This window comes from Sinocyclocheilus anshuiensis, unplaced genomic scaffold (assembly GCF_001515605.1).
Source record: "Sinocyclocheilus anshuiensis isolate Anshui unplaced genomic scaffold, SAMN03320099.WGS_v1.1 scaffold579, whole genome shotgun sequence".
Lineage (NCBI taxonomy): Eukaryota > Metazoa > Chordata > Actinopteri > Cypriniformes > Cyprinidae > Sinocyclocheilus > Sinocyclocheilus anshuiensis.
Window position 1 is genome coordinate 1290579 of NW_015551075.1, and position 13571 is coordinate 1304149.

The 13571-nt window shown below is 33.9% G+C and overlaps 1 protein-coding gene across 1 annotated transcript in view; it reads left to right on the forward strand.

Moving 5' to 3' along the window:
- Positions 1-13571, forward strand: part of LOC107662263 (cell migration-inducing and hyaluronan-binding protein-like) — a 63375-nt gene that overhangs the window by 44849 nt on the left and 4955 nt on the right. The window contains exon 2 of the mRNA XM_016452217.1: positions 11764-11861. Within this exon, the coding sequence (XP_016307703.1) occupies positions 11807-11861 (55 nt within the window). The 5' untranslated portion in view covers positions 11764-11806. The remainder of the gene's footprint in view (positions 1-11763; positions 11862-13571) is intronic.

The following is a 13571-nucleotide window of genomic DNA, read 5'->3' on the forward strand; positions in this document are numbered from 1 at the left end:
TAAATAATTGTTTTCTATGTGAATATATTGTAAAATGTAATTTATTCCTGTGATGCAAAGCTGAATTTCAGTTAATTTCAGTGTCACATGATCCTTTAGAAATTATTATTCCTGCTCAGGAAACATGTATTATTATTATCAAAACTGTTGTGCTGCTTAATATTTTTTTGGAAATGTGAAAATTTTGTAAACATTTTTTCGGAAAAAAACTAAAAATTTTTTGATAAATAGAAATATCAAAAGCATTTATTTGATTTTCTTGGTAACAATATAAATGTCTTTACTGTTACTTTTAATCAATTTAATGCATCCTTGCTAAATAATAGTAATAATAATAATAAAAAAAAATATATATATATTTTTGACCCCAAACTTTTGAACAGTAGTGTTAATAATAAGACATAGGTATTTGGTTTATTTTAATAAATTAGATTTTTTTTTATACATTTTTGATATATATATATATTTTTTTTTTTACATTATTTGTTTACAATAAAATAACTGTTTTATCGAGTTTTTATTTCAACAAAAATAAAAAGAACAGAATAATGTGTAACCAAACAAACAAACCAAATAATTAGTATTTTTAATGAGTAGTTAATTTGTGTTTTGGCAGGAGTGTTGAGATAGGATCACTTAAGTGAAAAATAGGATTAAAGTTCGAGCATTATAATTCTTGTACATAGTCCAAAATATCACCAAACTTTTGAACAGTAGTGTTAATAATAAGACATAGGTATTTGGTTTATTTTAATAAATTTGATTTTTTTTATACATTTTTTAGATTTTTTTTTTTTTTTTACATTATTTGTTTACAATAAAATAACTGTTTTATCGAGTTTTTATTTCAACAAAAAGAAAAAGAACAGAATAATGTGTAACCAAACAAACAAACCAAATAATTAGTATTTTTAACGAGTAGTTAATTTGTGTTTTGGCAGGAGTGTTGAGATAGGATCACTTAAGTGAAAAATAGGATTAAAGTTCGAGCATTATAATTCTTGTACATAGTCCAAAATATAAAAGTGCAGTGGGACAAATGCAAAATTGTGACGATTCATCTCGGTTATAATGATTGCTACAGCCTGCCACACATTACTAATTGTATTCTACTGTCATTCATTTTAGCAAACTGAGAATGAGCATAAAAAGCCAAATCCACAGTTAAATATCTCTTTTATCCAGGAGAATAATGGCTGATATGCAGATCACCACCTGTTGGTTTTGGAACAAGTATAAGAAGGAAAGCAATGAATTTGCTGGCAGCTGTCCTGCTGAGCGCTGGGATAGCAGATGAGATGACATGAGGAATTAAAAACACTTTTGTCACCGGGTTAGGCATTTCTGGCTTTCTGAACCCTCTTATCTCCCATCACGACCTCAGATTCGGGCCTGTACCAGCTGAGCCTATCAGAGGAAGAATCTGAAACATTCTGCTGCCTTTTTGCATGTGTGTTTGAGAGATTTACCCCATGCAGGATTCATAACATGTAGAAGTAGTGCACGATTGCTCACTTAGCTTCAAAACCAGCTGCAGCATGCTGGTTAAATCAATGATCCTGCAGGTGTGTCAGTGGAAACTGTTAGGTTAAGCAAAGTTTGTTACTTCTCTGTATTGGGGAGTACTACAGCACTGTGCACACAGCTTTAGATGATAATCAAATGTGTTGTCAGATAATCAAAGTGGGATGCTTTTAGTGCAGCGGCTAGTAATTTGTGTCTTCTTTGCACTGTGGTGGGTGGAAAAAAGATGCATGTGTGTTAAAGTAAGATTTGATTTATATTTTGAATAAATAAAAGAAGGAATGTGAGGTGTATGTGAGGTGAATTGTTTTATACGTTTGAAATTAAATTATAAAAATGGCTGGAAAGAAATCGACATGGCCAATAAAGTTAGACATTTACCAGCCACTGTGTCTGAAAAAGTTAATTTCCCACCTTGTGTATAAAGTCTTTTTCCTCTTATGTGTAGCATTGGGAAATCTGATTCACTGTATTGATTAAAAAAAAAAAAGATTCACATATTCATTTGCATCCCTGTGCAGCATTTTACAAAACAACTTTTTTTGTTTTTTGCATGTCTCTATTTAATTATATTGAGAACTTTGAGCTTTTATTTTTATATTTTTAGTTTTCATTTTAGTTTAAGTTTTAGTAATTTTGTTATGTGCTTTTGTCATTTTTATTATTTATTTTAAATATGTCAGTTTAAATTTATTTAATTTCAGCTTTAGTTTTTAGTAACTTTAGTACCTGTATTATTTATCATTATAGATATTTTTTTCTATTTTATGTTTTCACATTAATTTTAGTTAAAGTTTTAGTAATTTTGTTGTGTTTTTGTCATTTTCATTTAATTGTTTTTTTAAATATGTCTATCGTTTTTATTAATTTTATTTATTAATTTTAGTTTATGTAGTTTTAGTTATTTTAGTACTGCATAAAGTTATTATTTAGTACTGCATTATTTTAGTTGAAAAAATGAAAATGAGAAATGTTGCCTTGGCAACTAGCTAAAAAAAACTTTGTTTGTTTATTTATTTTAACATTTATTTCAAGTAAAAAAAAATTCATGTTTTTTATGGCTTTAGTTAACTATAACAACCCAGTTTAGTACTTCAACTTAAACCTATTACTTTCAGTTGACAAGACAACATTTCAAATTTTATATATATATATATATATATATATATATATGTATGTGTTTAAGTTGAAGTTTTTTTTATGTAATGTTATATCTTATTTTATTTCAGTTTTTCAATTTGACAAATGACTTTTAATACTTTTAGTTTTAGTTAACAACATTGATACACAAATGTGACCCTGGACAACAAAAACAGTCTTAAGTCGCTGGGGTATATTTGTAGCAATAGCCAAAAAAACATTGTATGGGTCAAAATTATTGATTTTTCTTTTATGCCAAAAATCATTAGGACATTAAGTAAAGATCATGTTCCATGAAGATATTTTGTAAATTTCCTACCGTAAATATATCAAAACTTAATTTTTGATTAGTAATATGCATTGCTAAGAACTTCATTTGGATAACTTTAAAGGTGATTTTCTCAATATTTTGATTTTTTTGCACCCTCAGATTCCAAATTTTCAAATAGTTGTATCTCGGCCAAATATTGTCCTATCTTTGAGATGGTGTATAGATCTCAATTCAAAAAAATTGACCCTTATGACTGGTTTTGTGGTCCAGGGTCACAAATTATATTTAATCAAAGTTTTTAGGGTCTTATTTGTTGTCAGAAAGTCCTTACAGTGTCATTTCTGACAATAGTTTTCAAACAGGTTGCAGAAATGACACACTTCACCTTTAAGGTGGTCAAACTGCTAACTTAGTAGCTTGTCCAAAGTGGTCTACAAACTCTAAGCAGCTTCGCCGTCTACCAGGTGAACGTGAACCAGTTGATCATCTGTCTAGACCTAGATCTCGGTCAGAGGTGCAGTGCTGTGTTAGCAGTAAAAACTCTCTTGTACTTGTCACCGATTGCCTCCATCAGACAGCATCCTGGAGAGAGCCGACTGTAAAAATAGCTGTTTCAACACCAGCTCTTCCTGAAGGCTCAGATTCCCCCTGGCCTCCAGGGAGCGGCTATAACCTTCACCGTCTTCCGTTCTCTCCCTGTTAGCACACATATCGCTCTCATTAAATTAATCATCACTGCTCATCACTCTAGAGGCGTTGTACCTTTAGCTTATGAGCCTGTCTTCGTACAGCCTGTCTTCTCTCAGGAAACGCTGCTGAATAAAGGAGATTTGTGCTATTTTTTTCCCCATTGACCTATGCATGGGTTTTGCAAGCCGAGTTAAAAGGGCATAAATGCTGATCTTGGCAAGATGTTATTGTAAACCGCCATTTATGTCTGAAGTCAATGTAAACAGACGGGCTGAACCATCTGATATGTCCAAACTTATCTATGCAGCAGGTCTTATGGTGCAAATGCTGCCTTATAGACCTTCTGCTTTCTATAATGTGATTAATAAAAGTCAAACAACAGAACTGACGAGAAAAAGAGAATCACTCACTGCTGTTGCCTGGATAACTTTAATAGCTTTAATAAGCCTCTACAGTTACATACAGAAAACCATCAAGCGCTCTCTTTGTTCTTTTGTTTGCCATTTGTTGCTTTGTTCTTACTTTTATTACTTACTTTTTACAGTTAACTGTTTTGAAGTAATGTTTAGTCAATTGAAAATTACTTTAAAGCTGCCATTGTTTTAATTTAGTTTTATAATTTATTTGTTTGTTATTGTGTGGTTTGCATTAATAATATTAATACAAAAACATTTTAAAATAGCAGCATTTATGTACTTGCCAGATGCTTTTATTCAAAGCAATTTGTGACCTTGGACCACAATACCAGTCATAAGGGTCAACTTTTTGAAATTGAGACTTATACATCATCTGAATAAATAAGCTTTCCATTGATGTATGGTTTGTTAGGATAGGACAATATTTGGTCAAGATAGAACTATTTGAAAATCTGGAATCTGAGGGTGCAAAAAAAATAAAAAATATTGAGAAAATCACCTTTAAAGTTGTCCAAATCAAGTTTGGATGCATATTACTAATCAAAAATTAAGTTTTGATATATTTACGGTAAGAAATTTACAAAATATCTTCATGGAACATGATCTTTACTTAATATCCTAATGATATTTGGCATAAAAGAAAAATCGATAATTTTGACCCATGCAATGTTTTTTTGGGCTATTGCTACAAATATACCCCAGCGACTTAAGAATGGTTTTGTGCTCCAGGGTCACATTTACGCTGCATTCAAAGTAAACATTTTATATCAGTACATGCATTACATGAATCAAACCCATGACTTTTGCGTTTTGGCTACAGAAATGTGAAATCAAATGAAAGAATAAAAAAATCTATAAATTTGGAAGATTTAAAATTTTCAAATTGAAACTTACATTTATGCATTTGGCATTTACATTTATTCAAAGCGACTTACATTGCAATCGAAGTGAACGTTTTATATCAGTTCATGCATTTCCTGGGAATTTTGCATTGCTAAAGTGTTGTGGTATTAAAGCTACAGGAACGTAAAATCATTTAATAATTAAAAAGTTTTCAAAGAGTTTAATCAAATTTTGAAGATTTTAAACTTTTAAATTTGAATTTACATTTATGCATTTGGCAGATGTGTTTATTCAAATCAATTTATAATGCATTTATAATGCATTCAAAATCAATGTTATATAAGTTCTTGTACCTTTGACTTGCATTGTTACAGAATAAAATAAATACATTTTTTAAAATGCTTTTGCTGTGGTAAAATTGAGAATCTTGAAAATTTGCTGGTATTGATATTGAGACTTTGGCATATTCAAACTTGCCACCATCAGTCAGGTAAAGTCTTTTATATCATACATGCACATCTTCGTGTGGCATATTGAATATATGCAAATGTGAATTACATTCAGTATGCTGTCTTATTGATATTTTGGTCCATTTCAGTCTGTTTCTTATGGACTACTTTTATGAAGCTTCGCATTTTAGAGCCTCTGCTCACTGTCATTGTATGCAAAAGAAGCTACTTCAGCATTCTGTTAAACTCCCAGAGAAAATCAAACAGGTCTGGAGCAACATAAAGGCGAGTAAATGATGACAGAATTTTCACTTTTGTGTGAATTATTACTTGAAGGTGTCATGTCAGCAACTTTCTCTGCTGTGGAAGCTTCCAGAATTTTTTTTGTGCCTGAGAGCCTGTTTGAAGATGGCTTTTAATCTGCTCCACAGTAGTCAGTAGTCCCAGGACTTTTATAGGCTACGGTAATTGCATTTATATATTACAAACTTGTGGTTCAGGTTTCCAGTGTGTATGTTTCTAACATCATCGTGACGACTGCGCTCAGAAATGCTTCAGATTATAAAACCGAATGTTGCAATTAAATAAATGAGGAGTTTTCCTATATCAGATGTTCCTGCTGAAGTTTATCCATAGTGTTTTCTTGGAGTGCAACCGTGCCGCGGAGGCCCTCCAAGCTCGTAAAGTTTCCTTTAACTGCTGCTCTGGGTCAATCCTGTTTGCTCCCGTAAAAGTCAGCCAGTATGTTTGAAACATATTTCAGGGTAATGAAAGGGAAAAGAAAAACCTCCCATCCTCTTGTGTGGGTTTTCTTCCCTGATCAGCATGACTCACGTTAGTGTCTAGATATTGCCGATGTAGAGATGTGATGTACAGTAGATATTTTGCTATCATGTACAACATGGCACATATAATATGCTGCATTTATTTGATCAAAAATACAGTAAAATCATTCTAATATGCTGATTTGCTGCTCAAAATAAAACATATATTGTATATAATCTTAATTACAAACTCGATTGCAAAATTGGTGGGAAAATAGGCGAGAATTAGACTTCATTGTTCAGTGATATGGAACTAAAGCCATTTTTGTCTGTTCGCCTGCAATATTGTCTTGTTGTCACATTGATATATACAACTAATTACTTTTAATTTGATTAATTAATCTTCATACAATGTAATTAATTCAATTTACATTTTGAATTGATTGACATCTCTAATGCAAACCATTTTTCTTCATTGAATTTCCAGCTGTATTATAACTGTAACTGCAATAGAAATCAACTCATGAAATGAGCTCTTGCTCGTCTTTCCCGCTGCTGAGACGGCAGACTTTGCTGTGTGTGAGTTCTGCTGGTGCTCTGTTGCTCTGTGCTGATAGGACAGGGTCAACATGAAGGACAGGAGTGGAAGTGTGTTATCTGCGAGGGCCACGGAGGGCAACAGTCTCTGTACGAAGATAGACAGCCCAGAAAGAGATATTTGACTCAAACGCAGATAGCATTGGGAGGTGAATCCGGGAGGCGAGGTCTGGATCGAAGCAAAGCTTGTCTTCACAAGGGTGATGTAATGTTTTGGAATTGACTTTCTCAGTGTTGGGGATTTGTAAAGAAGTCTGAGAGGGCATGCAGGAGGGGCAGAGCAGTCTGCAACAGATCAACATGAAAAGAAACTCAGTTTGTACGCTTTCTGGACAAGATGTGAGGTGAGCTTTATTGTGCAAAACTCACCGCCTTGATGTTAGAGTGATGTGGGTCATTGCTAAGATTTTTGGGTGATTGCTAGTTGAGTTCACATCCAATTCACTGATATTCTGCTGTCTAATTAGGGTTCCTCCTATTGGATGTTTTCATCTACTGTTTTGTTCACCAGATTAAAAGTATTTACTTTATTATTTATGCATTTGGAAGATGCTTTTATCCAAATAATAATAAGTATTTCACCCAAAAATGAAAATTTGCTGACATTTTACTCATCCTCTGGCCATCCAAGATATTGATGAGCTTGTTTCTTCATCAGAACAGATTTGGAGATATGTAGCATTCCATCACTTGTTCACCAGTGGATCCTCTGCAGTTAATGGGTGCCGTCAGAATGAGAGTCCAAACAGCTGATAAAAACATCACAATAATCCACACCACTCCAGTCCATCAATTAACATCTTGTGAAGTGAAAACCTGCATGTTTGTACAAATCCACCATCAAACATTTTAACTTAAAACTGTCACTTCTTTTCAAAATACTAGTCCATAATCTATAATAACGGTTCCTCCAGTGAAAAAAGTTCATCTCCTGTTGTCCTCTCACATCAAAATCCACTGACATATTTGCTTAGGACTGTTTTCTCTTGTAAACAGTACTTGATATGTGCATATTTCTCTCCTGATTCAGACAAGACAAATTTTCAATGGAGAAAGCAGTATTATGGATGGAGGACTCGTATTTTACCTGGAATCAGCGGTTTGAAGTTAAAAATGTCTTGATGAATTTATTTCTTATAAACACACAGCTTTTCACTTCACAAGATGTTAATTGATGGACTGGCGTGGTGTGGATTACTTGTGGATTATTGTGATGTTTTTATCAGCTGTTTGGACTCTCATTCTGACGGCACCCATTCACTGCAGAGCATCCATTGGTGAGTAATGATGATATAACGTCTCGGTTACGTATGTAATCCTCGTTCCCTGAAGGAGGGAACGGAGACGTCACGTCGGATGACCGACAAAGAGTGACCGACTGAAAGGGAATGCTAAATTTCTCCAAATCTGTTCTGATGAAGAAACAACCCTTACGGAACAAAATATATGAGAATATACTGCAAAATATAATGTGATATATTGCATAATGCATTTCCATATATGGGAAACTAGTGCTTATATTTTTCACTATACTGTAATATATGCATTGACCATGAATGGCGATATATTGATACATACAAAAGTATTTAGAAATTAAGATAAAAATAGCATTACATGTAATATCCATAAAGTTGTATCCTTCATTGTGCACATATATTGCACACCCATATAAATGTTAATGTATGTACACACATATATATATACACACATTCACAGAATGAGTTACAGCAGATTTCTAGTTCCCAGCATGCTTTGCTTCTGACTGTTAAAGGAGAGTAAAAATGTTAAAACTAAGTGTTATTTCATGGGGAGATCTGTTAGTGTGCAATATTTTATTGTTTTGGAATTTGGGGTTTATGGTATGTCTGAGTTTTTGGGGTTACCATTGTGCTGAAGAGTAGAGCCTGTGGTTAGGTTGACGACTGGCCTAACACCAGTAAGACTATATATTACTTTATTTTAAAATTAATGGCTGTGCACTCTTCAGCACGCTGATAGTCTCTTTGCTAAATACTTTAGTACATGCAGGTTTTGCCTGTAGAGTCTTGGCAAAATTAACAGCACCTCTCCTCAGGTACAGAATCATTCATGTATGTAGCACAAATGGTGATGGGCATCGCAAAGTTGAATACTTAGTTTAAGTGGTTCGGTTAGATAACTAACTATATGTATGAGCGAGACTAATCATGATGCTTGATTTAGCAACGCCACTAATTATTTGTGCAATATTATGTTTAAATGGCCATTCTGCATGCATTACATAACTGGGCAGCTGGCTAAAACTAAAGATAGATATGTGTGTTTGCATGCAACATCCAGACAACCGGTCGACTGCTAACACGCATAGTCAAAAGATTAAAATGTGCTTAAATGAAGAGGAAATTTCGCTGGTTAATAATGCACATTTATGTTAAAAATGCATGCAGAGCTGTGATGAAAGATGCATGTCACCGTTGAACGACTCAGCAGGTGTCAGCCTCATAGATCTTGTGGTATTTCGCTCAGGGGAATTGGTGTGCATTAGAAAACTCAATAAGGGGATTTTTTTCCTGTCAATTTTCACCGTACTCCATCACGCCTGGCACAGAGACAGTATGCTGAAAGTAAGAGAGCAGTCTGCTGTCTGCTGACTTTTACACTTTAACTGCAGGGAAAGAGAAGGTGGTGCTATTTTTGTGTGCAAAGAAGTCAAACTACACCACAACATCTATTTACCTGCTAAACGTATTTTCCCTCGGTGTGCTGCGTATCTAAATGTGATTTTGAAATGGCAGTTTGCACAGTGTGACATGGATTTACAAATTCTAAAATGCAAAGTCAGGTGTTTTTAAATAATGTATGTAAGCAATATATAAAGTCATTCACATGTTATGTGTGGTGTGTAAGTCTTCACTACTGTTAACTACTGTGTACTGATTAAAAATACTCCTATTTGAATATATTTAAAATGCAATTTATTCCTGTGATGCAAAGCTGTATTTTCAGCATAATTCTTCCAGTCTTCAGTGTCACATGATCCTTCAGAAATCATTCTAATATGCTTATTTGATGATCAAGAAATATTTCTTATTATTGTCAGTGTCGAAATCAGTTGTGCTGCGTGTCTGTGTTTGAAATAGATATCTTTGTAACATTATAAATGTCTTTACTGTCACTTTTGATCAATTTAATGCATCCTTGCTGAATAAAAGTATTAATTTCTTTTTAAAAAATCCTACTGATCCCAAACTTTTGACTGTGAGTGTAGATGTTCAAAGAGCTATATGCTGCATCTTTTAAGTTGTATTGCTTTGTTTGTGTTTCATCCATAATAACTCCTTTTCTCTTGCAGGTCTCATGTGAAGTACCTCTCGTTGGCTCTTAAAGGGAGAGGCCGTGTGTTTGACCCGCTGACACTGCTCCTGTTGCGCCAGGTCGACATCTGATAGCATGATGACAATAAATGACCATGTGGATCACTGAAAACTCGAATAAACTCTTATTCCATCCAGCAGACTCGAGTTTTAATTTTTCACTGTTATTGCCACAGTGTCGTCGCAGGCATTGCTTTGAGCCACATATTTCCTGTAGCACTATCAGATATGCTCTAATCTTAAAGATATAGCACACCCAAAAATGAAACTTCTTTCATCATCCACTCACTCTCTTGTTGCACTCTCTTGTCTCTTTTTTCCTTTTCAGTGCAACACAAAAGGAACAAAGTGTCTAGACTGTTCTTTTCTGTACAATGGGATGACGGTCTGTCGAGCTAAAAAAAATGACACATAAAAGCACCATTAAAGTATCCATATGCCATATTCTAAGTCATACGATAGCTTTGTGTGAGGAACAGACTGAAATTGAAATCGTTGTCCGTTTGTTCGTTCTCCTTTTGTGTTGCATGTATGAAAAAAAAACCAATGAAAGTCAACCAATGAAATATATGGCTGGTTATCAAGTCAAATTGATTGTCGCCTTACTGGTTTATTCACGCTTGCGCAGCCGTAACATATTGCATTTTGAATAAACCAGATGAACAATCTTTGCAATATTCCCACAGTCCTTTGCACAAACCCAGATGGGAACGGATTGCGTTGCCAATATGATGAGAAGTTAGCAGTTGCAGACCATTATCCCTCAATATATAACAAAGACAGCAATAGATTCACATGCTACACAGAGCAGATGCATAACAGCGAAGACTTGACACATCGGACAGGTCATGATGCAACCGTTACTTTGGGACAAGGAAGCCATCACGCCTTGGGCAGATTGGCAGTGCTAATAACCATCACAACATGACAATGCCAATGCAGAATATCAAAGAAAACAGCTAATTTAGACAGAATTTGCATGCTTAGAAACAGCCTTTATGTGCAAGAAAACATTTACCTTTTAAAATCAAATGAAGCATTGTCGTGTCTCTTACCTCGTCGTATAATTGGTCTGTCAAGCATAGCTGGAGTCTGCAATAGCGAAACCAGGATACAGGATTCCTGGTATGTCTATAACGGTTATGTAACTTTTTATATAACTGCATTTAAACAAGCACACCGTTATTAGCGAGGCAGTACCTGAGCCCTCGGCCCCTCGGAGCCTTTGATCCTTTATGGAGGTTCAAATCAAGCTCTTGTAATCTCTTTGAAGATAACCACGTAACCTTCAGATCTCACCAATTTCAATGGAATGCAAAACTGGGGTCCAACCATTCAGATTCTGGCAAACTGACAAAATCGCTGCCTGGTTTCTATGGCAACTTCACACACACTCAGTGACATGTTTGGTCATAGTGTCATACGTGCCCAGAATAAATTGAGCATGTTTCAGGTGATTTTCAATGGAATACTCTGATTGCAACTCAGTATGCATTGGGACAGCCATAAGTGAGGCATTTGTTGGTCGATCCACAATTAAAGTGTGAATAATTCACTCTGAACATCTGTTTGGCTGACCAGTGGCAGAAATATGAAAACAATAATTATTTTTGCAATTATGTTTGGTGGCACAGAAATAACGTGCCTCAGCTTTAGATGTAAATTAAGTAAAATTACAATTAAGTAATTGTGTGATTTTTGTGTTTTGTGTTGCAGGTGAGGTGCCTTTAAACTCTGGACCAAACCAACAGTGCTGAAAATGAAGATCTGTGTTGCTTTTATTGTAGTAGCTGTTCTTCACATCGCTCAGGCTGGTGAGTTTCTGTCTCTCATGCTCTGATGCATCAGTTTTCTCACAAAGTGCTTCAATGGCATAACTTTTTGCATAAAATAAAATAAATGAAAAAAGAGAAAATAAAATAAAAATGAATAAAATAATAAATGAAAATATGAAATTAAATAATATAAAAATTAAATAAAATGTATCTTTAAACTACAATAGCTCATTGTACTTTGAAAGCATAAAGTATGCTTTGAATAAAATAAAATATAAAATGTAGATAAAATGTGTTTGTTTGTTTTGCATGATTCTTATGGCGTTTCAATGGCATGACTTTTTACATTAAATAACATTAATTAAAAAAATAAAATAATAAATTACAATATGAAATAAAAATTATGTAAAATTAACATAAAATAATCAATTAAAATATATAAATACGAAATAAAAATATTTAATATAAAATAAAAATATGAAATAAAATTTAAAATAGAAATAAAATATAAAATAAAAAGTTTCTTTGAACTACAATAGTTCATTATACTTTGAAAGCATGAAGTATACTTTGAATAAAATTATAAAATATAAAATAAATATACAATTAAAAAGGGATAATATAAAAAGGAATTCCTTTTTATCTTTAAAATACAAGAGTATTTTATAATAATCATTGAGTTTCTGACATGTTAACATAAGCATTAACATAACTTTGTTTTATAGCCTTGGTTGCATAATTTCTCTTCTATTATTAATAGCCCTTTCTGTCTGTCATCCCTCCCTTATCTTCTGTTGCTTTACAGGCTGAAATGTGACATTGCTTGATGTACAGTATCAGAGATTAGCTAGCATGTGGCCATCCAAAATACCGACATCCTTTCAGTCTCATTTTAATCCGTCCGACAGAGAAGAGACCGCATGACTAAGAGTCTTGTTACAGAAGAAGTCTCTTGGATTTAGTTTGCCAAACCCACAGAAGCTCTTTGAGACTTTTTTCCCACTGTGTTTCATTGTAGTCCAGCAAACTCTAACTCAGTTTTAAGCCAAAACCCAACAGCACAATCCATATCAGGCCCCTAAATGTGGTGCATTTCTGCTCCTTTCAACTTTGCTCAGCAAAGTAGCTTTACTGTAATTTAACAAACTGAAGTTGCTTTCAGACCTTGTAGTTGGAAATGTGATTTGCAATTATAAAAAAGCAGCACAGCCTTCCACATTAAAAGTCAAAATGGTTGTATTCTACTGTATACGGTCATAATGGTTGCATGATTCATTACAATCACCCGAATCTGTGTGAAAACATGTTTTTATGTGCATTTAGAGCGGGATCGCTCTTTTGGGTTTGTAGTATTTTCAGCAATGCCTTTGAGCGAGTGGATTCCTCTGGGAAAATCTGCATTTGAACAGCTTTTTGTTGAGTACACAAAGCATGATGGCTTTTCACAATTTTGTTTTGCGGCATGGATTCTATATATTGTAAAGGCTGGCGATGAAATTAATGTATCACTTCAGGACAGCTAGTTAGTGGTCACATAAAAGCATTTGTTTGAAATAACAGGCTACTGTGTTTTCTTTGATTGTGTCATTCTCTGAGAGCTGAGCTCAGGATGAATGGTGTCATTTATTAAAGACATGCTTTATCTTATAGTTGCTTTGTTGTTCTTTCATTGCCTGTCCCTAGTTAGCTACTCTTTCAGCTTTTATATATATATATATATATATATATATATATATACAGTGGGTACGG